The sequence below is a fragment of the Delphinus delphis genome, chromosome 2, assembly GCF_949987515.2.
Source record: "Delphinus delphis chromosome 2, mDelDel1.2, whole genome shotgun sequence".
Taxonomy (NCBI): domain Eukaryota; kingdom Metazoa; phylum Chordata; class Mammalia; order Artiodactyla; family Delphinidae; genus Delphinus; species Delphinus delphis.
Genome location: NC_082684.1, coordinates 101598587 through 101626507, shown reverse-complemented (window position 1 = coordinate 101626507; position 27921 = coordinate 101598587). Strand labels below are relative to the sequence as shown.

Genomic DNA, 27921 nt, shown 5'->3' with positions numbered 1-27921 from the left:
TGAGCTTGGTGTCAGTTCCAGGGGGTCTGGCTCCCAGGTTAGACCAACACATGGGCTCTTTCTTTAGGTCTCCACATCGAAGGTCCTACTGTCTTCCACCGAGCAGGCACTTTTCTTTGGTGTAAGTGAGTCACTGGGTTTGGCACAGTTGATCATTTGAAATCGCCAAAACTGGTGATGATATTGGTTAAACTAGAACAGTTCTCAAAAATACACATCTCTTGTCCTGCAACGCTCCTGTGTTGAAATGATTGATTTCAAAGCATCCTCGATTCAGAGGCTGTCAGAACCAGGGGCCCCTTAGAGACCTCCTGGTGTGCCCCTTTGCTCCACTGATAGGAAACCGAGGAGGAGAACCCTGCATCTCCCAGACATTCCCTTTGATAGCGTAGTAGGGAGCCCGTATAGCATGGAGGTTAAGAATCCAACCTCTGATCCACCATTTGCCACATTTATGATCTGTGCAAGTTAGTTAAACTCTGTTAGTCTCTGTTTCTGGTAAAATGAAAATGATTGCTCTCAAGCACGATGCAGGTGCCAAGCACAAAGTCAGCACTTGGTACAAGTAGTTTTAGAAACCTGAACTCTTGATGCTGTTTCATTCCGGTATCCTCAGCATGGTGGTCCCAACATGGCAGACAGTTTCTGCCACTTAATGCAAGTTGGCAGAAAGGAGTGGCTGGGAATGTCTATTCTAAAAAAGTTATTTGTTGTTTATTTGAAATATGAAGTTTACTGGCTGTCCTGTATTTTGATTTGCTACACCAGGCAATGCTACTGCGTATGGACAGCCATCCAAATTCAGCCAAAGGTGATGATGCCTGCTTCCCTTCATCCTTACTGGTACCAAGTGAGGTTATCACTAGCGCTGCTCACTGGTAACCAGCTCTGCTTAGAAAGAAATCTGATCTTCCTGCCCCACTGTGGTTGGGCAGGAGCAGATGACGAGTTCTGGCCAGTGAAATGTGAGCAGAAGTGATGTATGTCACTTCTAGGTCAGAGCATTGAATTGTCTGTGTGTGACTTTCTAGAATTCCCCCGACAAAGTAACTGTAGAAGCAGAAGCGGATTTGGAGCCTCCAGCATCTTGCATCCCTGAGTGTCTATAATGAACTGAACATCCCTGCTGACCTATAATGTACATGTAGCATGAGGAAGAAATAAAACTTAAGTACCATTTGCAGTAGCCGGGACATGGAAGCAACCTAATTGTCCATCGACAGATGAATGGATAAAGAAGATGTGGTACATATATACAATGGAATATTACTCAGCCATAAAAACGAATGAAATTGGGTCATTTGTAGAGATATGGATGGACCTAGAGTCTGTCATACAGAGTGAAGTAAGTCAGAAAGAGAAAAACAAATATCGTATATTAACGCATATATGTGGAATCTAGAAAAATGGTACAGATGAACCTATTTGCAAAACAGATGTAGAGACACAGACGTAGAGAACGGACATGTGGAGACAGGGGGTGGGGAAGGGGAGATGGGATGAATTGGGAGATTGGGATGGACATATATAAACTATCATGTGTAAAATAGATAGCTAGTGGGAACCTGCTATATAGCACAGGGAGCTCAGCTCGGTGCTCTGTGATGACCTAGTTGGGTGGGTTGGGGGAGGGTGGGAGGGAGGTCCAAGAGGGAGGGGATATATGTATACATATAACTGATTCACTTTATTGCACAGCAGAAACTAACACAACATTGTAAAGCAACTATACCCCAATATAAAAAAAAAAAATTTAAGCCAGGAGTTGGCAAACTGTTGTCCTACAGGCCAAATCTGGCTCATTTCCTGTTCTTTAAATAAAATTTTATTGGAACGGAGCCATATCCATTCATTTATGAATTATCTATGGGGGCTTTTTTTTTGGTATAATGACAGAGTTGAGTAGTTGCAACGGAGACTGTGTGGCTCACAAAGCCTGAAATATTTACTGTCTGGCACTTTACAGAAAAAATTTGTTAATCGCTGTTTTCAGTCCCTTACTTTTTGTGGTGGTTATTACAGCATAACTAGCTTCTCCTAATTGCTTTCTTGAGTACAGTTTTTAAAGCTTGCTAATTTAATGGGTAAAAAAAAAAATTAAGGCAACATTGTGCTTAGTTTACATTTCTTTGATTATTACGGGAGTCACACGTTTTCCTGTTTATTGACTGGTTGACTATCTTCTTTGTCTGTTTATGGCCTCCACCATTTTATCATTAGGGGGTTAGTGATTTTCTTATTGATTTGATTGAGTTCTCAAAGGAGAGAGGATATTAATCCTTTGTAATTTACATTTGATTTATTCTACCAACTATTAGCTTAGAAAGGAGACAGTCCTTTTTCTCCAGAAGTCCAATAAATATTTAATTTTATTTGCTCTAGTTTTTGTATTTGATTTAAAAAATTCGTTTAAAAAAATCCACCAGTAATTCATTTTGGTGCAAGGGAGAAGATAGGGTCTTAAATGAATGCTTTTTTCAAATTGCTAATCAATTTTCCAGCACTATATTGATAAACCTTCCCTTTCTCATTGTTTTTTAACACTCCTTTTATAATTTGATAAATTCTTCCATATGAAATGGTCTATTTTAAGATTAGTTCTTCTGTTGAATGAACTATGCTGTATATTCTTGCAAAAATTGTTTTTGTTATAACGTTATGTGGAAAAGCAAAATACAAAGATATATATATGTATTATATGTATATATACATATAATACATATATATTTTTTCAACTATACAAGAAAAGAACTTTACACATAGTAAACATAGACTGGAAGAAAACAGTTCTAAAATATTTATAACTACATTGTTTGTATGAAACTGTATTTTATAGTTTTCTCCTTCTTTCCATTTTTTGGTCACTTTCTAATCTTCTCATATACACAAAAAATGGAAAACTTATTTTATGGGAAAAAATTCTTCCTAAAATGGAATGTTGGTTTTCTAATTTCTTGGACTTCTGTTATATTTACCGCTATCTCAAGAGGTTTTGCTATGGTTCTAAAATACTTCCGTACTTTTTAATTTCTACAAGATCCTATTTACCACCATGTAAAGCTGTTATCTTTCCAGCAGCTGCTGTTCATCACTTCCTTATTTATTCAGACAAGAACTCTTTTACCTTTTTGCTAGTTTTTCAGCACTCCATGCTCTATTGAGGTTTAGATCAATGTTGGCAAGAGCTTTGGCACCTGAAGGAGAAACCATGGGTGGCTGGTTGCAGGAGATAGGAACCCCCAGGCCCGATGGCTCCTGATTCCGCCTCCAGTGCTCCAGACTCACCTCCCCAGCCACCTGCCACATAATCTTGACCTACCATGGCCACAGCTTTCCTCATCAGACACACCCTCAGCCTTCCTGTGCTTCCCGCAGCCGCACCAATCTACCTGACCGCCCTCACCAGAGACTGGAAGCTCTCACACTGTTAACATCCCTGGTATTCCTCTCAAAACTCTCCTACCATCTCCACTCCTAGTTCAAGCCTTCATGATCGCTCGGTTGGATTGACAGGGGTCTCCTTTTCTCTGGTCTAACATACTCTTAAAGCCGGCCAGGGTTTTCTGGTAAAATAAAAGTTGAAATCAGGTTCTTTGCTTTAAAACTCCCCATTGTTGATTTTGTGGCCTGACATCCACTCTGCTCTTGCTGATCACATTCAGTACTTATGTTTCATCTTCTTGGTATCTGAGCTTCAGCATTCCCTAAAGAGTAGTGGCTGGGCTTCCCTGGTGGCGTAGTGGTTGAGAGTCCGCCTGCCGATGCAGGGGACGCGGGTTCGTGCCCCGGTCCGGGAAGATCCCACATGCCGTGGAGCGGCTGGGCCCATAAGCCATGGCCGGCTGAGCTTGCGTGTCCGGAGCCTGTGCTCCGCAACGGGAGAGGCCACAACAGTGAGAGGCCCACGTACCACAAAAAAAAAAAAAAAAAAAAAAGTAGCTAATAATGCTCAGAGCTATTCTTTTTTTATTTTTTTAAATGTGTCCTTTTTTTTTTTTTTGGCTGTGCCACACAACATGCGGGATCTTAGTTCCCTGATCAGGGACTGAACCCGTGCGCCCTGCATTGGGAGCTCAGAGTCTTAACCACTGGACCACCAGGGAAGTCCCTCAGAACTATTCTTTACTGAATGTTTTCATGTGCCAGGAGCTGTGCTAAGATCTTCATGTACATTAGCATATGTATTTCTCATAACTCTATGAGGAAGGTATTATTAGTATGTCCATTCTATAGGTGGGGAAACTGAGGCATGGAAAAATTAATTTTCCAAGGTCCCATGTTTAATAGTAAGTAGAATTGGGAATCATATCCAGATTTCTCTGATTTTGGAGTTCACACTCTTAGACATCAGGCCATATTTCCTCTCCTGCTTCTTTGACTTGACTTGCACTTTCTGGGTGCCCACGCCCTATGCTGACTCAGTAGAAATCCATACCCACTTGGGACTTCCCTGGTGGCACAGTGGTTAAGAATCCACCTGCCAATGCGGGGGACATGGGTTTGAGCCCTGGTCCAGGAAGATCCCACATGCTGAGGAGCAGCTAAGCCCGTGTGCCACAACTACTGAGCCTGCACTCTAGAGCCCGTGAGCCACAACTACTGAGCCCGCGTGCCACAACTACTGAAGCCCGCATGCCTAGAGCCCGTGTCTGCAACAAGAGAAGCCACCCCAGTGAGAAGCCCGCGCACCGCAACAAAGAGTAGCTCCCGCTCACCACAACTAGAGAAAGCTCGCGAGCAGCAATGAAGACCCAACACAGCCATAAATAAATAAATAAATTTATGAAAAAGAAAAGAAAGAAAGAAGTCCATTCCCTCATTTCAGCTCCTTTGGAACCCCCAACCCATGAAGCCAATACCCTGGCCATGAGGAGAAAGGGGTTTATTCAGAGATGGAGGTTGGATGAGGGGTCTTCTGAGGGCTCTGAAAGCTTTGGACTAGGTGATTCATGTGATGCTTTTTGGAACATGGTCTGCCATAACAGTGGCCAGTGCATAGGCAGGGTGTCACGGGAAAACAGAAACATCTTTGGGACATCTGACTGTTGGTTGAGTTTTCTGGATTGTGCCACAGCTCTTTATCAGCTTTCTTGCTTCACGATGGCCAGCTGTGCTGTCAGCCGAGTTTTTGCACCTCCCGTGTCATAAGCCATGTCTGTCTGTTGGAGAGGATGGTGGGGTTAGGGGCTTTTCTAGATTTTCTGCTTTCCCCAACTCTGCCTTCAGTGAAGTCAGTCTGTTAGCTTTACCTCAATGATAATATGAGTATTTATACCACGGGAATCACAAAAGCTACAAATCATGGCTTTCTTTTTCTCATAGAGCCAGCTGTAAACTACTTACCAGAACACCACTGGGTACAATCCACTGGTTAAATGCACAGGCTTTATCATCAGACAGGCCTGGGTTTGTGTCCCAGCTACAACACTTCCTAGCTGGATGACTCTCTGAACCTCGGGTTCCTTGTTGGCAAAACGGGGGTGACAATGGCAACACGGTAGGGTTTTCGTGAGGATTAAATGAGATAATGCATGCAGAGTGCTTAGTAGAGTGTCCAACCCATTGTAAACATTCAATAGTTGATAGTAATTATGATAGCTAATTAATGAGAGTAAATAAATGAACAAAGATGAAGTTAGACAGCCATTAAAATGCCTTAAAAGTCCAAATTGAACAATGCCCTTAACCATATACTATGTGCCATGGAGACACAAACTGGAACACAAAGTGTACAGATTTCCAACAGTATGGATGTGCAGGTATAAGTCCTAAAGTTGCTGGGAAGGGGGAGATGTTAAGAGACTGTTTTCAGTGATCAGTTTCTAGGAGTTTAACAGAAGGAATGATTCTTAGTAGACGTAACTCATAGATCTCAGAGATAGAGTAAAAGGACCATGTAAGAATGAGATTTGAAAGCAGGCAGACCAGGATACCAAGCTAGTTTTATCATTTGGAAGTTCTGTGACTTTGAATGAGATACTTAATTTTGCAGAACTTCAGTTTCTCATTTATAAAATAAGAATAACCTACTTTGTGTTGTAAGAATTACACGAGCTAATGATTTATATGTGAATGACCTTTGCTCTGTTATAAACCATCCCAAAACAATGATTTGCTTCCTTATAATTTTATGGGTTGGCAATCTCGTCAGTTCTACTTCAGATCTTGCCTGAAATCCCTCATGTGACTGTGTCATCTGATGGCTCAGCTGGGGCTGGAGAGTCCAAGATGGCCTCAGGCACACTTCTGGTCATAGGTGTTGGGTGGCAGCTGGGATGGTTTGGTTTTCTTCCACATCCTCCAACAGGCTGGGCTGAGTTTCTTCACAGCACGGTGGTCTCAGGATTCCAAGAGCAAAACCAGAAACTGCAAAACTTCTTCAGGACAAGATTCCAGACCTTGCATAATATCCCTTCTGCCCCACACTGTTGACCCAAACAAATCACAAGGCCAGTCCAGATTTAAGGAGAGGGATGTCTCATTGCAGAAGGGCTGGGAGCAAGGAAGGGGATTCACTAGGGCCATAATTATAATCACTTCTCGCACCTATTAACATGCGAATGTTCTCAGCCTTCCCCCTTCCTGCTACTTCCTCCTGTCCCAGCTTAATAAAGATAATATTGTCTTTGTCTTTCCAATTTCACCCATTCCCCTTCTTATAATTTCTGCCTTTCTTGTCTGACTCTCTGGGTGTCTGTGATTTAGAATCAGGAGAATGGTTAGAGATGGAGAACCATAAAAACAGGCAGAAAAGGGGAAGAAAAAGGAGAGACCAGAGCCTATCCCAGTGGTGATGGGTTTTCAGTGCATTCTGTGCAGAAGTGGAGGGTGAGGCTGGGATAAGAGACTGTAGAACTGCAGAGGGTATATGAGAATAGAGATGGGACAAAAAGGAATTTTAAGGAGTTTATTTCAAATGCAAGTAATGAACAGAACTATTTTAAAATTTCTTTTGACTACTGGCTTGCATTTCTTTGAATGTGCCTTTGCCTGGAAATCGGGTTACACAGGGTCTCTGAGTTTATTTGGGTAAAATACGCAAACGCCTCTTCAGTATGTGAGACATAGTGGGTACTGAATAAATGATACATGCTATAACGATCATAATTACTTCTGGCTGCCACTTCCCTTTTTCTTAGGCTAAATATGATGGTTCTATGTTCAGGTACTTCTTGCCTCCATTTTTCCCCAAGAGATATTACTTTTGCAAGACCCAAAGTAAAAATCTGGAGCACTGCTGCAAGACATTAAATTCAGGTACGGCATAAAGGAGTAATTCCACTTTCCCCCTTCTTCATGCATCATTTAAGGCCATAGATCCTGAGGAAACTGTCAAAAATACAAGCAGCACTAGCGGGGAGAAAATTCACAGGCATAGATTTCTGGAACTGCAGAACCACACCTGTCTTGTTCTCATTGTCATGGGTATGTGAATTTCCAAGGTCCCTGATTTCATATTTTTCTGTATTTTTTTTTCCAGTGGGACCTTCCCTTTTATTTTTCTACTTTGACCATGATATTTCTAGTCATCTTGGGACCATGTAAGGTAGACTTGAAAATCTCCCAGAGGTAAGAATTTTCTCTTAATTTACAAATGAACATTTTAGTAGGAGTTTCTAATTTTATTTTCAATTTATCACCATATGAAATTATTTTATATAAGTATTTATTCTCTCATTTATTTCGTTTTTTCAGCTAGAATATAAGCCCCATGAGGTTTCGGTCTTTATCTGTTTTGTTTACCATGGAATTGCCAGCATTTAGAAAAATATCTGGTGCAATTGATATTTGTTGAGAGACTAATGGATTTTTCTTCCGAAAAAAAAATTTTTTTTTTACATGGGAGACTTCTGGTACTATAAGTATTGTCAGAACATAATGGGCTAGGTATCTCCTGAACTTCATAAATTTGGGAAACAGGGAAATAAGAGTCAAGCATTAAGGTCAATTCACAATAGACCAGAGCAAAAGGTGCAAAGTCGTCTTAAAAAGACACTGTTTTTAGGACTCACAAGATATGATGTAACATGACTGAATGTACTAATATAGATTATAAATATGTCAGAAAAGAAGTTGGACAGTGGTGGAAATGAACATTAAAAGATAGTGGAGAGGTGAACTTGAGCCATTTCCTCCTAAATAAGAGGGAGAAGCAATCCTGGTCATTGAACTTGAGTGTGGCATTCCCACCAAAGGGCTCTCCCTATGGTGAGAAATAGTCCTCAGGTTATCCCAACTGGATGCTGTGGAGGCCTTCAGATTCATTGAGATTCCTTCACCCAATGAATCCTTGAGATTCATTCACCCAATCTCAAGTTCCTGTTCACTGTGCCACCTTCTGATGGACCTGAACTTCCCACCCAGTTCTGCTTTCTGAAAGAAAGTGTGCTGGTCATAATTACCAGAGGTCTCTGGGCCCTACAACTGTTATACTTCTCTTTGTAACATAACTAATTGGAATTCTGGTGTTATACATCATTCTCATCATGTTGATTAATGGGAGTCCAGCCTCAAGAGTCAGACCTATTCTCCACAAACTGGTAGTTATGGGTCTGAGCCTGTACAGCCAAGGGTCAGACCTACATTCTGGGTTATTTACTATAATGAATGTCCCCCTGTGAAAGCTCTGAAGACACAGCCACCACCATCTCTTAGTGATACCATGGTTTTGCCATGGGTCACTCTCCTTTAATCCAAACATATTTAGGAAGAACTGAAATGGTCTTTGTAACAAACATGTGGCATGAACACTGCCTGTCTGGAAAAACACATCCTTATTCTAATGAGTTCAATATTGCTCCAACCATTTCTAATCTTTTCTTTGAGAATGAAATGACCTTCAAGGCCACCTGTGATAATCTGTCTTTGTATCGAATATTTCATTTAAGTTCAATCACTGAGCCGTGACTTGTGCTAGGTTGGGTGCTACTTACTGAGGGATATGATACGTAGCAAGAGCCCCTCAGAAACATTGGGCCCAATGCCTACAATGAGAGCTCCCATCTTGGTTAACTACCAACTCACCTGACTTGACTTCAAATGATACTTTATTGATTCCAGAAGTTAAATCTGCAACCAAAGATCAAAATTTTTCGCCATTTAAGACATTTTAGCAAATCTACCTCAGTCTCAAAGGGCAATTTCTCTCTAATAAATTTATTTTTCCACAGTGGCAGCATCATTAAAATAGGTTTTATAGCTTATCTTCATGTAGTAATACTTTGGAGGGACATAATAATTCAGATATATAACTCTAGGTTCTTTGTTGAAGACAAAGCTTTCCTCAAAAGCCCTGCATGTATATTCATTCTTAACTCAGTTGTTGGACAGTTTTACTATGAACGTTAGCATTTTCTATTCCTAAGCATATTCTGGTTTTGCTTACACAGGTGAAAAGAGGTTGTTTTATATTCTTAATCCTGCTTTTAATATTCAAAAGTCATTTTAAAGTTTCTGAAGGGTGGTCATGGAGATAATACTTTTGAGAAGCATTTACCCAGCGGTTCTTAACCCTGGCTGTGCATTAAAATCACCCGGAGATGCTTTGAAACTACCTGGATAATTAAGTCAAAATCGCTGGTGGTAATATCCTCATACCATCAACCTTATGAAGCTGGTGTATTATTCCTATTTTTTTCAGATACTGGATCCCAGAGAGGTTAAGTAAATTGCCAAGGTCACACTCAGATCTCTACTATTGCAACTCCATGTTCTCTGCACAATGTTGCCTCTTTCAATTTTTAATAGAGCAGTTTGACAGGGTAAAGTGCACACTTCCAGTGATTTTGAGGGGGCAGCAGAAAGATAAATTCATAACCACCCATTGTTTGTAAGGTGACTACTTAGATGGCTCCTTGCTAGGAAAAAGCATTGAGAGTTTTTGTGGTGAACGACTGATTATTATTGATGAGCATAGAGAGGGGTGCCGTGTAGAATACTGGGTTATTAAAGCTTTAGTTTCAGTTCAGGTGAATCATACCAGGAAAATATGAGTTTGTTTGTTAGTATGTCCAATAAAACGGCTGGGATGTAAAGAAATTTGATGTCGAATATTGCAACTGCAAAAACGGAGGATTCAAATCCTGAAGAGGCACTTTTCTGCTGAGTCCTGATGCCTCTGATCCATTTTGGAGCAAGATGTCCCAGGTCTCCTGAGGACATGGACAGGCTCCTGGGCTCTGTGAGTGGGAATTTCAGGTGGGAAGTAGCAAGAATTCTGTATAGAGTCAGGTTGGAAATAGTCATCTGTGATGTAGTGAGAGGTGGAATGCATCTCCAGGTGTGCAGGGATGTTCCTTTAAAAGACAAATTTTGCCATAAATGGCACCTCATTTATTATAATTTTTAAATAGAATTTATTTTGATAAATACTGATAGCAATTTTTTCAAATAAAAAGACCATATCAATTATATGTTCCGCTTAACCTTGACTAACTGTCCGGGTTAGAGTACCATGTTTGTAGGTATAACATTTCCTGATAAGATAGTGAGTACCAAGGAAGCAGATCTCATTCATTCATTTAAAAATGTGTTGTAGGAGAGGCAAACATCTACCTCTACCCATATTAGGTTTTCAGCTTAGATTCCTTAAAAATAAAGGCAGATTAATAAGAGAAAAACTGTTTATTAACTCATGCAGCATACATGGGAGAAAACTGAATGAAGAGTAACTCAAAATAGTGGCTTAGAACTCTGGCTTATGTAGCATCTTCAACAAAGAACAATGAGTTTGAAGAGAAATGACAGGACTAAGGAAAGAAGTTTTAGGCTTCAAAGGGCAGCAAACTGTGGAAGGTAATATATGGGAGGATACTAGTGCAGTTAGGTTTCTTTGCAGATTCTCCTGATGCTGTCAAGAGTCTGGCTTCAGTAAAAGTAGAATTTATATCCAGCCTTTAGGCAGAAAAAGAGGAGGTTAGAGAGAGCTTTTCATAAGTTTACTGCTTCTTTCTTTCTTTATTTTTGGCTGTGCTGGATCTTGGTAGCTGCGTGTGGGTTTTTCTCCAGTTGCAGCATTGTGGTGCGCGGGCTTCTCATTGCCGTGGCCTCTCGCGTTGCGGAGCACAGGCTCTAGGCATGCGGGCCTCAGCAGTTGTGGCTCGCGGGCTCTAGAGCGCAGGCTCAGTAGCTGTGGCGCACGGGCGCAGCCACTCCACAGCATGTGGGATCTTCCCGGACCAGGGCTCGAACCCGCGTCCCGTGCGTTGGCAGGCAGGTTCTTAACCACTGCGCCACGTGGGAAGCCCAGTTTACTGCTTCTTAATATGTTTACTGCCAGCTTAAAATAATTTTTATGTTTACTGCTTCTCAATATGTTTATTGCCAGCTTAAAATAATTTTTATGTCAAAGAGACGTATTTTGGGGTGACATATTCTGGTTTCCTTTAGTGTTTTGAGTGTCTACTCTGATCCTGCATTGTGCTAGGTGATGGGAAACAGTATTCCAATGACCTGGTCCTTATGCTCATAAACCAGTGAGGGAGACAGACAAATGACCAGTACTTGGGCAGGAGGGACTGGTGGGAAGGAGAATGGATCAAGTATAGGCGCAAGTGCTGGTGACTTTGGCAGCAGGAAGTTGAGGGAAGATGAGTTTCATTTTCTCTGATGGAGGAGGTGAGATGAGGCTAGTTGTCAAATGTCGTGACAGAGTAGAAGGTCAGAGAAAGAACAAGGTTTGAAATAGCAGCTATGGAGAAGAAAGATAGGACAAAGGGAGGCATAACTTGACTTTCAACAATTTTTTTTCTCCTAGTGTTTTTGAGCCAGCAAAGATAAATAAAAGGACTTGAATTCTCTTTATTTTACCAAGAAATCAACAATAACCTTTACGTCTGCTTCTGGAACTCTGTCCCTTGAAACCAAGGTCAAACTGAGAACATTGTACAATGTCTCATAAAAGCAAATGCTCTCAAATAACAGACATTGTATCACCTAAAGGCTTTTGGGTATAAGAACAGGACTGTCTTTTGGGGACACTTTAGTTCTTTAACAAAAAAAAAAGGGAAATCAAACCTTTCACATAGATGATGCACTTAATGAGTACCAGGTGCTCTCATCATTACAGCTGCTTTCTGAGACAGGTGTTACTATCTTCTCCTTTTACAGATGAGGAAACAGAGGCATAGAAGATTTACTCAAGACCAATTATTTTTTAAGGGACAGACCCAGGGTCTGAACTAAGTTCAAAATCTTTCCGTGATAAAATATCCATTCAGTGCATTTGATATGGGGGGTGAGGGGAAATCCCTGGTTTCTATCCTTGTTCTCTCCATCCTGTAAACGTTTTCCTGTAGGTTTAATGAGACATTTTATGATTATATTTCTTTTTTAAAAAATTTATTTATTTTATTTATTATTTTTGGCTGCATTGGGTCTTTGCTGCTGTGTGCGGGCCCTCTCTAGTTGTGGCGAGTGGGGTCCACTCCCCGCCGCGGCACACAGACCTCTCGTTGCAGTGGCTTCTCTTGTTGTGGAGCATGGGCTCTAGGTGCACGGGCTTCAGTAGTTGTGGCACATGGGCTCAGCAGTTGTGGCGCACGGGCCCAGCCGCTCTGGCATGTGGGATCTTCCCAGACCAGGGCTCGAACCTGTGTCTCCTGCACTGGCAGGCGGACTCCCAACCACTGCGCCACCAGGGAAGCCCTATGATTATAGTTCTCAACAGTTGATTAAGCATGCATAGAGCTGAATATGTTGATGTAAGCTGTTTAAGTCTTAAAAGATTTTCTTGGGAAATATCTCTTCAACTAAAAAAAAAAAATGAAAAAAATGATATTGGGACAATTGGCTATCCATATGGAAGGCAATCAAATTAGACCTCTAACTTGCGCCATACATCAACACAAATTCCAGAAGAACGCAAGTGTTAAATGAATAAAGCCACACCATAAAAGTTATAGAAGAAAATGAAGGATTATTTATAACCTGGGGATGGAAAGGCCTTCCCACACAAGATGCAAATTCAGAAGCTGTGAAAGAGAAGATTGATAGACTTGATTACATGTATGAGGAGGTAATTACAGCATTGTTTATAATGGTGAAAAATTAGGAACAATCTAAAGATTCCTTAATAAGGAACTATTTAAATACATTATGGAACGTTTACATCATGGAGGAGTAATGCAGCCTAGCAGTTAAATGCATGGCATTCTGATGCCAGGCTGCCTGAGATTGGATCTCATCTCCACCACTTAACTAGCTATGTGTCATTGGGAAAATTACCTCACTCCCTCAATTTCCTCATCTATAAATTAAGCATAAGGATTTCGTTTATCTCATAGAGTTAGTGTGAGGATTAAATGAATTAATAATGTAAAGCACTTTGAACAGATCCTTACACATAGTTCCCTCTACCTAAGTACTAGCTACTTTATCACAGAGCACTTAAAAAAAAATGAGGTGGGCCAATGTGCAATGATTCAGTATCATCTCAAACTATTATGAAGAAAGCAGGACAATGTATAGAGTGTGGTTTTGTTTCAATAAAAATATGTTCATACTTACATATGTGTGGATGAAAAGGAATAAAGAGAGAGACTATGGAATAAGACGACCCACCAAATTATGAATCGTTGTTATGTCCAGGGAGGGCAGTAGGAGGGTTTGCAAAGGAACAGTCACATTTTATGCTTCGTAATTTCATATTACTTCAGTCTTTTACAAAGAGAATGAGGTTACACACTTTGTGTTAAGGGAAAAAGGAAGAAAGGAAAAAGGAAGAAGGGAGGGAGGGAGGGAAGATGTCTTTTAACTCTCTCTGTTGTCAATATAGGGTAAAACTGATAGCATAAAAGCACAAACACCTATGGCATGGGGCACTGCTCCCCTCTCCTGACACAACTCCTAGTCTTAGAAGTGAACCATGGAGCATAGGACCTGGATGGAAGAGGGAATAAACTAGAAACGGGTAGGGCAAAACCTGTGGTCCAAATAATCTTTATGACTAATAAAAAAATCGAATCTAGACAGCTCACACATAAACCCAGGCATTAATTCATATGGAATATTGAGTTACATTTTGAATAAATCAATTCTTTTTCTAAGACCGTTAATGTTCTTCTTAAAACATCTTTCCAGATTTGTACATGCTTTAAACAAGAAGAGGATCTTTCTCATAAGTTTCTATGCTAGTTACACAGAATAAGATGTGTTGTATGTGTGTGTTTAGTCACTCTGATAGATTGCCTTGGTTAGTCATTTTCTTCATACCTGCATAGAAGAGACATAATTTAGAGACACAAACTCATTAGATGGAAAGAACCCAGGATTGGGAGGCAGGAAACCTGACTAGTTAGTCCTTTTCCCAATTACGACAGTTATTTGTGTGTTCTTGAGCAAATTATGGAGTTCTTTAGCTGTAAAATGCAAAGATTAGACGAGTTCTTATATGATAAATTTGGTCTCTTCCAGTTTCAAAAATTCCAAGATTTGCCACGCATTTTTATTTTCAAAATCAAAAACAAAGCAGTCACTCTTCAGAATTGTTGCAATGAGAAACCATCTGCTTCTTATCAGATTGTCTATTAGGCTTAATTAATAAAAGTATAGTATCAGTGTGGGAGGTGTTGGAGGTGATTATTTAGAAGACTGTTCTTTCCCCAGTGAATGGTCCTGTCATCTCTTGTCAAATATTAATAGACATATGGGTGTATTTCTGGACCCTCAATTCTACTCTACTGATCTATATGCCTATCCTGTACCAGTTCCACACGCTCTTGATTACTGTTGCTTTGTAGTAAGTTTTGAAATTGAAATGTATGAGTTCTCCTACATTGTTCTCCTTTTTCAAAATTGTTCTGGCTATCCTGGGTTATTTGCAATTCCATAAGAAATTTAGAAAGAGCTTGTTAACTTACCTAAAGAAGTCAGCTGGGATTCTGACAGGAATTGCTGTGATACTGGAGATCAGTTTGGTACCAGTGTTATATGGGATGCCTTTCCATTTCTTTGGATCTCCTTTAATTTCTTTCAACAATGTTTTCTTGTTTTAGAGTATAAGTTTTTCATTTCCTTTGTTAAATTTATTCCTAAGTATTTCATTCTACTTGACGCTATTGTAAATAGAGCTGCTTTCTTAAATTTATTTTTGGATTGTTCATTGCAAGTGTACAGAAATACAATTGATTTTTGTATATTGATCTGGTATCCTGCAACTTTTCTGAACACATTTATTAGTTATAGCAGGGTTTTTTGTTTTTTTGTTTTTTTTAACATCTTTATTGGGGTATAATTGCTTTACAATGGTGTGTTAGTTTCTGCTTTATAACAAAGTGAATCAGTTATATATACACATATGTTCCCATATCTCTTCCCTCTTGCGTCTCCCTCCCTCCCACTCTCCCTATCCCACCCCTCCAGGCTGTCACAAAGCACCGAGCCAATATCCCTGTGCCATGCGGCTGCTTCCCACTAGCTCTCTACCTTACTACGTTTGTTAGTGTGTATATGTCCATGACTCTCTCTCGCCCTGTCACAGCTCACCCTTCCCCCTCCCCATAACCTCAAGAGCAGGGTTTTTTTGATTCTCTAGGATTTTCTTTTTTTTAATTTTAAAAATTATATATGTTACAAATATTTCTTCCCAATTTGTTCCATATATATATATATTTGTTGTTGTTGTTTATCTTTTGGTCATGCCACACGGCATGTGGGATCTTAGTTCCCCGACCAGGGATCGAACCCATGCCCGCTACATTGGAAATGTGGAGTCTTAACCACTGGACCATCAGGAAAGTCCCTCTAGGATTTTCTATATATCATATTATGTCATAGGCAAAAAAATAGTTTTACTTCTCCTTTTCCAATCTGGATGCCCTTTCATTTCTTTTTTTTTCTTTAATAATCCTTTCATTCCTTTTTCTTGCTTAGTTGCCCTGACTAGAACCTCCAGTACAAATGTTGAATACAAATGGTATGAGCGGACCTCTTTGTCTTGTTCCAGATCTTACAGGGAAAGCATTCAGTCTTTCACCACCAAGTATGAAGTTAGCTGTGGGTTTTTTACAGATGCCCTTCATACCTATTTCTTTTTTTCCCCTTCCTTCCTTCCCCCTTCCTTCCTTCCCCCTTCCGTCCTTCCTTCCTTCCTTCCTTCCCTCTCCCTTCCTCCCTTCCTTTCTTTTTTTGGTGCTAATATAAATGGTATTGTGTTTTTAATTTCAAATTCCAATTTTTCATTGTTGGTATACAGGAAAGCAATTGACATTCCCTCCAGCAATGTATTAGAATTCCAATTTCTAAACATTCCTCACCAAGATTTATTTCCTTGTATCCTATACTAACCTTAGAAGTTAGACAGCGGTGGTTAGTAGCACTTTTTTTTGTTTGTTTGTTTTGCGGTACGCGGGCCTCTCACTGTTGTGGCCTCTTCCGTTGCGGAGCACAGGCTCCGGACGCGCAGGCTCAGCAGCCATGGCTCACGGGCCCAGCCGCTCCGCGGCATGTGGGATCTTCCTGGACCGGGGCACGAACCTGTGTTCCCTGCATCGGCAGGCGGACTCTCAACCACTGTGCCACCAGGGAAGCCCGAGACAATCTTTTTTGATATAGTGTTTTTTTTATTATCATGTGCTTTGAATACAGTTTCATCAAGCCTTGGAACTATGAGTTTGTTTTATTGAATATATGTAAAATGTCTGCCATATAATCTGTTTGGCAAAGTTAATCCTCACTGTAAAACCAGTCAGTCAGAAAGTTCTTACTGTCCATTGTGACAAACATCTGATGTCTTTTTCAATTCAGTCAAACATGCTAATGAGGATCTCAAGGACTATTATAAATACCACTGGAAAAAAATTATAGAACCCATCTTGTGGGATAGATAATAAATGCAGAAAAGTCAGGATTAAAATGCTGCAGAACTAATGTAATTAATTCATCCATTTTATAATGTTACAAAAAGAAGATCATAAATCGATATGCAGTTTCTCCTTACTGAATTTGCAATCTGGCAATGTTATACGTACGCAAAAGGACATTTATGAAACAAGTCTGGTAAATGTGTATGTGTCTGTGTATCAAACATTGGTTTTCTGCTTTGGAAAATAATTAAATGAGTTAAATATAAAGATGAGAAATAACTCCACTAATTTTATGAGACAGCATGACCCCACTTTCTCCTTACACGTTAACTGAGAGAGAAAGCTAAACACCACTAAAAACTAATCAGTCTAGAAGTTATGATACAATTTTTTTTTTTTTTTTTTTTTTTTGCTGTTAGGAGATGGAAAATACTACAGATTTTTTATGTTGAAATACAACGTGAGTTGAGGACTACTTGGGGAACCCAGTTTTGATGCCCCACTGGTCTGAAGGGACCCAGAGCAGGGTAGAGGGACTCTCCAGGGCCTGATGGGGGGACGGCACCGGATCTCATGGAAGACATCGGCCAGTAGCAGCTTTGAGTGAGGTGGCTGAGCCTCCGAGCTGGAGGAATGAGAGGCAGCAAGGGTGTGGAGGCTGGAGCCTGGCCCCTGAGGACAGGTGGCGCCTGGCCCAGCATCTCCTCCCCAATTCCCTCTGCAGGGTTTTCTTTTGCTGCTTGATTATCTTCTGCATATCTTCTTTTCTTAACAATGACTCTAAACTTCCTGCCTTCATCTCTCCCTGTTTTCCTCATACTGGGTGTTCTCAGTTCAGTTTGAGGTTTTCTGTCAGTCTGCAGCTTCAGTGGCTGGCCAGCTGCCCGTGAACTTGGTCCAGAGCCTGGAACCCATGCTTTTTTTTTCTTTAACATCTGTATTGGAGTATAATTGCTTTACAATGATGTGTTAGTTTCTGCTTTATAACAAAGTGATTCAGTTATACGTATACATATGTCCCCATATCTCCATCCTCTTGCGTCTCCCTCCCTCCCACCCTCCTATCCCACCCCTCCAGGTGGTCACAAAGCACCGAGCTGATCTCCCTGTGCTATGCGGCTGCTTCCCACTAGCTAGCTATTTTACGTTTGGTAGTGTATTTATGCTGGAACCCATTCTTATTCTCTTCCACCGCGCCATTCCAGAGAGGGATTCATCTTACATGGGTGGCTGTCTCCCAGCAGGTTCAGAGTCTTAGAGACCTCTCTGCTCCTGCCACCCCTCTTCAGAAGGTACGAGTGTCTCCCACGCCCCCCAGGCCCCCAATCTCCCAGATCAGTGCAGCCGTGTGCTCTGCAGGCTTAGCTCACCCACACCATTTCTCCCTTACAAATACAAACTACATCGTATGGTCCAGTTACACATGCGTGGCCAGATTTCCTTTTCTTTTCCCCTTCTCCTCGTCTTTCCCCTCCCCCTCCCCTGCCACCCATGTCCTCCTCTTCCTCCGTCCCCTCCCCTTTCCTTCCTTCTTCTCCTCCTTCTTCTTCATCGTCCAGTCCCTAGGGCCCTGACTGGCCTCTGTGCTCTCACCGCCGCCCTTTATGGTGTAGTCCAGAGCCTGTAAACCAGAGGCCAAGTGCCCAAAATTGCAGACAGCTTTGTGCCCACAGAATATTGATCCTCACGGTATTTACACTGACTAAAAATTCATCACCAATCTTTGAAAACATGGAATCTCATCTTAAAATCAAAACTTCTTCTGACTTTTGAAGAATCAGATTTGCCAACATTGGGCCACGTTCTGCCAGCAGGAGCTGAGCACCAGCTGCTCTTTAGCCAGGGCACAGTCTCCACCGCCCCTCACCGTGCCCGAGAGGCTGACCCCAAGGTCAGCAGCGCTGTGCGGTGCTGCGGCCCCTCCCATGGCCTGCTGTCCTCTGTGGTCTCACCACCCAGCCTCTATAGCATTCGTGGTTACAACCTTTGATTCCACACACAGTGAAGAGATTTGCTGCTCCTGGAATTTATCCTGTGATTGTGCTCATCTCCAGGCCCTTGCCTGTGCTGTCTTTCTTCCTGCTTGAATCTTCATTTTCCCCTCTTCACCTGGCTGGCTCCCACCCATGCTCTTAGACGTCGCTTCCGTAGAAAGCCTGCCTTGGTCCTCTGGTATTGGGTTAACTGCCCTCCCCGAGTCCTTTCATCCTGCTGTGAACTCATCTCTGTCACTCTGTATTATCAGGTCTGTCTTCTCCCCCACCAGATTTTGGGCATCTTTACGGTAGGGACATGTCTTGTTGACCTTCAGGCCAGGGGCTGGCAAACTATGGTCCACAGGGGAAATCTAGCCTGTGGCCTGTTTGCATACAGCCCTCATGCTAGGCATGGTTTTTACATTTTTCAAGAGTGGCAAAAAAACAAAACAGTATACGTGAGAGAGACTCTATATGGCCTGCGAAGCCTAAAATATTCATTATCGGAACCTTTACAGAAAAGGTTTGTTGATCCCTGTTCTAGCTTACCATCTGGCACCGCTTATGTACTGAATAAATGTTACTGAATAGACAGCTAGTGTCTATTCACTATTACACGGATACATGGTATCCATAGTAATACACATGTACTTGAGATTCTAAATTGAGTGGAGAGATAAGGATATTGTATAGCTTATCAGTATACGGTTACTTAAGCTCAGTTTTTACCTGTGCCACTGGAAGCATATCCCACTGCACTTCCCTTCCCCACGTAAGAGCTGCTCCTCACAGGAGACATTTGTATCTGTCTGTCTCTCGTATATATATACGATCGGAGAGAGAGGGAGAGATTAAGAAACAGCACATTTTATTAAATGACATGATTTAGCCCTTGCCCACCTCTCTGACAAACTGTACCACATTCATCAATTTACATTATTTATACTAGCCAGCTTTCTGTTTCTCTCACACTCAGCCATCCCAAGTCTGTTCTAGCCACAGGACCTTTACACTTCCTGTTCCCTCTGCATGGAGCGCTCTTCCTCCAGATCACTGTACAGCTCGCTTTTCTTCAACATTCAGGTTGCGGCTCAGACATCATCTAGTCAGAGAAGCTTCCCTCCATCGCATGACCCTGTTTTATCTTTTTCAAAGCACAGTTCACCATCTGAAGTTTTCTTATTTCTTTGTTTATTTATTTATCCTCTCTCTCTCAATTTCTTTCCCCACAAAGAATGTAAGCTTTATTAAAGTAGACCCAGAGTTTGCCTTGCTTAGCTGCTATATTCCCAGCACTTAGACCTGTGTCTCGCATGTGACACATTCTCAAGAATAGATTCTAAAAAATTCAATTAGATAGGAAAAACTAAGTGCATGACATTCATGTCAGCTTCTTTTCTGCAAAGCTATTCAAGGACTGAACCTGAGAGTCAAGCCTCTGACTCAAGAAAAATGAAAACGTCATGTGGCCAAGGTCCATTGTGTTAAAGCCTGGCTGATTTTTGAAGTGTGAGTCTTGTCACTGGAGAAAACAGGTGTCTTTGAGAATAAGCCACACGTGCAGATGTGAGACAAGGCCATGTCCCACTTGGCAGGAAATCCTGAGAGCCCAGGTTACAGAACAGCAGGAATGAGGTTCCCGGGGGGAAGCTCTGAATTAAAGAGCAGTGCTGGCTGGCAGCCTGGCAGGCTGCACGTTCTCAGGACAAGCATCAAACCCACTAGCAGATAAACAGCATTAAATGAAATGAAAAGGGGTGGTAACATTTGCTGGTCAGCTAGGGCATGAAGCATTTTCAGGCCCCTTAAAGGCATGTGGGGTAGGGGGAGGGAGGGGGGAGGGGGGCTACTTTGATCGTTGACTTAGAGTCACCCCTCCCTCCAAGGCTGACTCCAATTCAAACCCTGTGTCTCCTTTGTTAAAATAGGAAAATGATTCTGCCTAATTGAAAACTCTTTTGTTCTCATTGTTCTCCAGAAACAAATTTCTGAGAAAAATATTTTTCCAATAGAAGACCTGTAAAGGTGGGTAAGAGTATATAGAATCTCATTCAAGGAATGGAGAGTTGTGGTCAGTTGGTGCTCATTTAAATGACTTTTAGATATTTAGCACCAAAGAGAGTATAGGTTAATTGAGAAAACACGCCCTCAGTGCATCTAATGCAGTTTACTCCCTCCTTCCTGAAATGCTTTCTTACTTGGTTTCTGACACTCTACACTCTCCTGGTTTTCCTCTTACCTCACTGCCAGCTCTGTCTCTGTCTTCTTAGCTTGATTCTCCTTTTCTTCACCACCTCTACATGTTGGAGTGTCCCGAGGTGTAGTTCTTAGATCTTTGCTCTCTTCTCCCTGCGTTTACTTCGCTAGATAATCTCATCAAGTTTTGTGGCTTTAAAAAGACTCTCGATAAACCAACGATTTCCAAATTTACCTCCTCAGCCCATCCCTCTTTTCTGATCTCCAAATTTGAAAATGCAACTGTTTTCTCTATACCGGCAACTCAAGCGTCCCATAGATATCACAAACACCGCGTTTTCGAAACAATTCTTTATTTACTTTCCCCCACAAATCTGGTCCCACCTGGAGACATCCCTTCTTTCCCATTTCCATAAATGGCACACCATTCACATCACTGTTTAGGTCAAAAATCAAGACATCTTTCTCAATTCCCTTCTTTCTTTTATATCCCGTTACGGGTTGACTTGTGTTTGCCCCCCATTCCCTGCCCTCCTTCTCCCCACAAGAGAGATGTTGAAATCCTAACTACTACAAGTACCTCATATTGGGGAGGGGAAATTTCTACCTCTACCCCTCTTGTGTTCTTGTGGCTGGACTACTAATAAAATTGACGCAAGACATTAACGAGAGAAAAAGAAACAAATTGTAATTCCTGCGCACACAGGTCTCATAGAAATGGGACCTAAGAAGTGGCCAAAGCAGGCAGCGTTTATACTTTTTAGACAAAGAAATAATAAATTTGTGAGGAATTGACAAGACAAAGAAACTTTGAGTGGTTAAGTAGTGAAGAATCTAAACTGAGTTTGGGCTTGGGAGAGTAAATTAAAGGCATAACAAGGTTTGTTTATACAGGGTTCTCTGAGCCAGTTCCCCACCTCTGGCAATAAGGGTGTCCTTCTACCTCCAGGTACAGGGAGAGCACCTTTCACATGAGAGATTTATTTCCCGCTTTCAGGGAGGCAGAGAGGCAGGTCAAAGTGTCCCTCTTATACCACTTGTTTCTTAAGTAACTTTAATTTAAAATAATCAATATGCCACTGAAGCAAATTTGGGGGCAGCCTGCCCTGGGCACCAACACTCAGAATGTGACTTTACTTGGAAATTGGTTCCTTGCAGATGTGCTTAATTAAGATGAGGTCATACTGGAGTAGGGTGGACCCTAATCCAATATGACTGGTGTCCTTGTGAGAAGACAGCCATGTGGAGACAGACACAGGGGAAAAACCATGTGACAGTGAAGGCAGAGATTGGAGTGATACAACGGCAAGCCAAGGAATGCCAAAGGTTTCTGGCAAACCACCAGAAGCTACGAAGAGGCAAAGAAGGATTCCCTTACAGGTTTCAGAGGGACACCTTGATTTCAGATCTCTAGCCTCCATCCAATACTAGGAGATGATCAATTACTGTTGTTAAGCCATCCAGCTTATAGTACTTTGCTGCTACAGTCCTGGGACACTAATACACACCCCACGGTCCACCCACCCGCAGGTCTTCTTGGCTCTACCTTCCAAAGGTAGACTGAATCTGGCACCTCTGACCTCTGTCACCACACTCCAGCCCATGCCTTGGTCCTCTCTCTTCTAGACTGCTGCAGTAACCTGATAACTAGCCTCCCTGCTTCTACTCTTGCCCAAGCCCACCACAGACTATTTTCCGTATTTCAGTTAGAGTGCTCTTTTCAAAAAGCAAACCAGGTCATGTCACTCCCTTGCTCAGGACCTGCCAATGGCTTCTCATTGCATATGGACAAAAATCTAAATGCCTTACCCAGGCTTATAAGGCTCTGCCTCATCTGGCCTCCAGCTTCTTCTCATCTCCCGCCCCTTCCCCTATTGCTCACTCAGGTCCCACCACATTGGCCTCCTTGCTCTTCCTATTATACCCCAGCCGACTCTAGCCTTGGGGCATCTGCACTTGCAGTTCTCTCTGCCTGGAATACTCTTTCCCCATATTTTCATGGTTTACTTCTTTACCTCATTCAGGTTCCTTCTCTTTCCCACAGAGAAGCTGTCTATGCCTATCTGATCTTAATTAGCCCCCTAACACTTTACCTTGCTTTGTTTCTCTTCCTAGCACACACCTCCACCTGAAATTATATTTATTAATTGCAGTGTTGAATTGCTAGGGCCTGAACACAGTCTTGCATGTGGTCAGTGGTCAGTGAATGAATGAATAGATGAATGAATTCCAGTCTTGTGCCCAAATTCAAATATGAAGTTAAAAAAAGGGCTCTCATGCCGTCATTCCTAATTAAAGTTTTCCTCAGTTTAGAGGGAAATTTTAGGAATGATTATCTCTTGTGGTGAGGAAACATTTGCCTGAAGTTTGGAATTTCTTCGAATTCTCGTCGATTCCTCTTTGTTCTGTTAAATACAAGTAAAATTACATTAAATATCTCTGATTTTAATAACACAAGTAGCACAATCTCAGTTTCTATATGGCAAAAGGAGCAGTATTTGAACTGGTCACCAATACGGATGAGACTTACATGGGGGGATGGATTTAGGGGAGATGTTGGGGGTTTGTTTTCTTTTTATATTTTTAGTTATCTAGGTATTACTTGAATGTTTATAATTAGTATATATAATTCAAATAAGATGATATGATCATTAGTCTTCAAAAAACCTTTCCAACAAGATTTTAATGACAGTGTGTCACAAAATCAAATGTAAAACAGTAAGGGTTGTGCTTGAACAAGCTGACGTAAGCACCTGCAGTCTTAAGGAGGAAACATAGGGATGGTTTCATTTTATAGGATGTAGGAGAATCAGAAATTACTTTCTTCACTCAGACCCATATTTCACATCCAGGCAAGCTGGGACTGTCTTTGACTATTAAGCACATAGATCTATAGAATTATGAAGTGGGAAAAATTTTCCCAGAAGTCTGTGAATTTCAATCCCATGCATTTCCAAAGAGACTTTATTATTTTTTCCTTCTTATTTTATTTTAAAACTTTTATACAATTTTTAAAGTTTACACTCCATGTACGGTCATTACAAGGTATCGGCTATATTCCCCACGATGTACAATACATCTTGGAGCCTATCTTACACCCAACGGTTTGTACCTCCCAAGCGCCCAGCCCTTTCTCGCCTTCCCCACAATTGGTAACCACTGGTTTGTTCTCTATATCTGCGAGCCTGCTTCTTTTTTGTTGTATTCACTAGTTTGTTGCATTTTTTTTTTAAGATTCCACATGTAAGTGACATCATACAATATCGAAAGGGACTTTAAAATCTGCCTTTTGGAACTTTGTTCCCATAAAGATGGTTTGGATTTGACTTCTTCTCAGACGCAGTCTTCTTGGGGGGAGGCCTTTGGAGGGACACAAGGCGCCCTTGGAGCCACGTGGAGGTTTAGTGCCTCTGCCTGGTGGTTGTTTGGGAAGCTCCAGCAGGAACTGGGGGTTAAGAATGGGGAGAGGAGAGGGAGAAGAAGAGGTCTCCAGGCAGAATCAACAGTGGGAGTGAAGAAATGAAGCCCTAGAAGTTTATGGTCTATTCCAGGAATGCCAAATAATCTCAGCTTGTGTGGGCAGCTCAGGGAATGGGAGAGAAGGAAGAGAGATGAAGCTGGACACACCAGGAGGGATCCTGAACGCCGAGCCAGAGACTTTACGTTTTGTTCTGGAGGCCGTGAGCACACCCTAAAGAGAGAATGATACAAGACCTAGGTTTCAGAAAGAGCCCTCTGGTAACCGAATGGGGGGGCAAATGTTGACGTTTTCCCCTCTTAGGGTTTTCAGCTGGGTCTGATTATTAAACGGACATCCGACGGGAGAAAGCCTGCAAATTGATATTGTTCTAGTGACAAGGGAGCCCTCAACTGGAACAGAGACCCAAAGAAATGGCAGAAGCGACAGGGTTTTATAGTAGCTTGTAAAAAAGGGGCAATTGTGGAAAAGTAACTCAAGTATGTGGGAGGCTAAGGGGAGATCAGAATTGTTTTCACAATGTCTGTTTGTTTAGAATTCTCTGGGTCTCAACTTCTCGTCCTTGATGATAAGAATGTTACTTTCTTTTTGGTATAGGGAGGACATCTTTCATGTAGGAATTTCATCTCCTGCCTTCAGGAATAAAATGGAGGGTCAGAGTGCTTTTCTTGCATGTGCTTTTTCTCAAATGCCCTTAACCCCAAATAATCAATATGCTAAAGTGGTATATTTGGGGGTGACATTCTCCGGCCTCTCTCAGCTGCATGGAGAAGGGAAAAGGCCCGAAGGAGACCAGATGCAGGGCAAACTGGTCAGGAGGCTGCTGCAATGATGCAGGGAAGAGAGGATGAGGTCCAGAGCTTAGGGCCATGGGGGTGAGAAAGGTAGGAGGGGTCTGCAGATGTGAGACTGCAAAAGTATCAGTAGAAGTGATTGGATATGGCAGAGGTGGGGAGGAGATAAGAAAGAAAGGAATCAAAAGATGGCCCTGAGAGTTGCAGCTTGAACGATATGTCAGCAGGGCTGACCTAAGAATTTTATAAAATGATCCAACAGTTACTATATAAGGAATGAGTTCCTGGTACATAAAATCTGTAAATGTTCTTTTCCTGCATGAAAAGTTTCATGTTTTTCGAGACCTGTTACTCCCAATATACAGATGGGAAACCGGCTGGGGAGAATGTCCTTGCTAGCTATTCCTGGGCAACGTGGTCTTATACCAGGTGCCACCTCTCAGCCCCAACTAGGAGGGCTGCTTCAGGAAACATCCACAGAACTCCAGAGGCAAGTATTGTACAGCAATCCTCTCAGGCATTCATAGAAAGTTGCAGGTTTCCTTTGTAAACTTTTCAGTGACACCGTTGAGATTCAGCTAAGCCATGCGGTGCCCATAAGTTTTTAAGCCAAGTTGTGAAATGTGAACTGTTGGTCTCTATTCCCCAGGAAGAGACTGTTATCAGTAAAAACAGATGTGGTAGTTGCAACATTTAGATGAGATACCAGTTTCTGCTAAAAGGCCCCTGGAATCACTATTCCTTTTGATTCTGGAAGTGCACACCAGTGAGAAAGCTTTGCGGTAATTTCTTAGGGGACTTTGCATGAGCGAGTGAGTGTTCCATGTTGAAGACTTAAGAAGAACCTCCCCACTCCTGGAGTCCCTGTCTCAGAGCAGAGAAATCAACCAAGGCTCTGCACCAACCTTGACTATGTTTGAGTATTTTGGCCAGTCCGTATCAGATTTTTTTCAAAGTGGCCTCAAAGTGAGGTTTACCCAGACCGACTAACCTGATCTCCAAGAATTCCATGGTCTTCGGAGGGTCAGTTCTGGCGGCCTGATCGTTGCTCCTGTGATTCTTTCCATCTGGAAACTCGCCTCTCCCTTCTCACTGCCTATTTGGATCCTTCCCAACCTCAAAACCCGTCTCATAAACTCCATTTCTTGTGAAAACTTCTCTGCTTGGAATTTATCCATTTATTCCCTGGACTTATTAGAGTTGTGTGTATGTGCCCAAGATAGCCTTTACTAGTGTGCCCTGCTACCAAGAATTACCAGGGGGTAACTGGACTTGAAGCCTTGAAGGGAGGGACTGTGAATTCACTTCTGTTTAGGAATTTCTGTACCCCATGCCGTTCCTCTCCACAGTGGCCAACACAGTGCCTTGCAAAACAACATCTATTTTGTTGAGACCTTAGTCTGATTTTACATGCAAAAGCTCATGTAATTCTCAAAACAATTCAAGGAAGTAGATGCTGTTTTTATCTTCATTGTACCTACTCTTTGATCCAGCAATTCCATTCATAAGAATGCATCCTATATCTATCTTTGCACATATGAAACTGATTCATGTACAAGTTTATTCATTCCAGCACTAATTGTAATGAAGAGTGGACATTTAACCAGAGGACGGATTAAACAAAATATGGCAAATATATACAATGGAATACTCCCGTGGGTATTGAGACGACTTTGGCATATAGTATGTAAAGGTCTCCAAGACGTATTTTCATTTATTTATTTATTAAACTCTTTTATTTTGCACTGATAAGGCTTTCACAGAGAGCTGTTGATGTACACCCACTTTAACATTAATTCTATTCAACAGATTTCCTGGGCAGTTGCACTGCAGTTTGGCTGTACTTCTAATTGTTTAATGAAACATCCACCTGAATATACCATAAATACCTCAAAATCTAACACGCCAAGAATGGCTTCATTTCTTCAGCACTGAAAACTACTCCTTCTCACCTGATCTCTGTCTCTGTGAACAGCTTGACCCTTCAATTTATATTTCTAAATGAAAAACAAATTATATAGGTGTTATATATATTAGTTTTTCTGTAAAAAAAATAATGTATTTTTGCATATATTTGTTGATCTGTGCATAGATTATCTCTGAAAGGATATACAAGAAGTTGACGACACTTGTTCTCTCTGGGGAGAGGAACTCAGAGCCAGGTTGCCTGAGGTCAATACCCTTTTGGTCTGACATGGTCCTCACACCTCCACCTGGGGGTCATCCATCCTCAATGTACTGATATCTCCCCACCTTGAACTGGAACCACACCACTACTCACGGTGGCTTCAGGTGCTTTATTTTTACATCTAAAAGAGGTTGCGCTAGAGAAATTTGTGTGAGAGAATCATTCTGTAATTTAGCAAAATGCTAAAATTCCTCCTTTTGAAATAAAACCTAAAACGCTGAGACTATGCAGCAGCATATTAAAGTACAAAGGCAGTGGTACGTTCTGTGTTCATAGACACTTCTAAGCTAATCATAGGACAGTGTTTAATTATGATCTGCGCAAGCCTGAACCTCTCGGATGTCTGTGGAAAGTGAAAGGAACCCCTTTGTGCACCCCTGGGTCCCTTCCTGCCTGCCACCATGTTTCCTCTTGTGCTCAAGGGCTGGTGTCCATGAAGCTTTCCTCTGCAGGCGCTCCAGCTGAGCTGTCAGCCTCCTGGGCTTTA

General features: G+C 41.8%; 1 protein-coding gene across 1 annotated transcript in view; it reads left to right on the top strand.

The window, feature by feature from the left end:
- The window catches only part of MTHFS (methenyltetrahydrofolate synthetase), a 260706-nt gene that overhangs the window by 151633 nt on the left and 81152 nt on the right, over positions 1-27921 (top strand). Inside the window, exon 4 of the mRNA XM_060005319.1 lies at positions 7481-7569. Within this exon, the coding sequence (XP_059861302.1) occupies positions 7481-7569 (89 nt within the window). The remainder of the gene's footprint in view (positions 1-7480; positions 7570-27921) is intronic.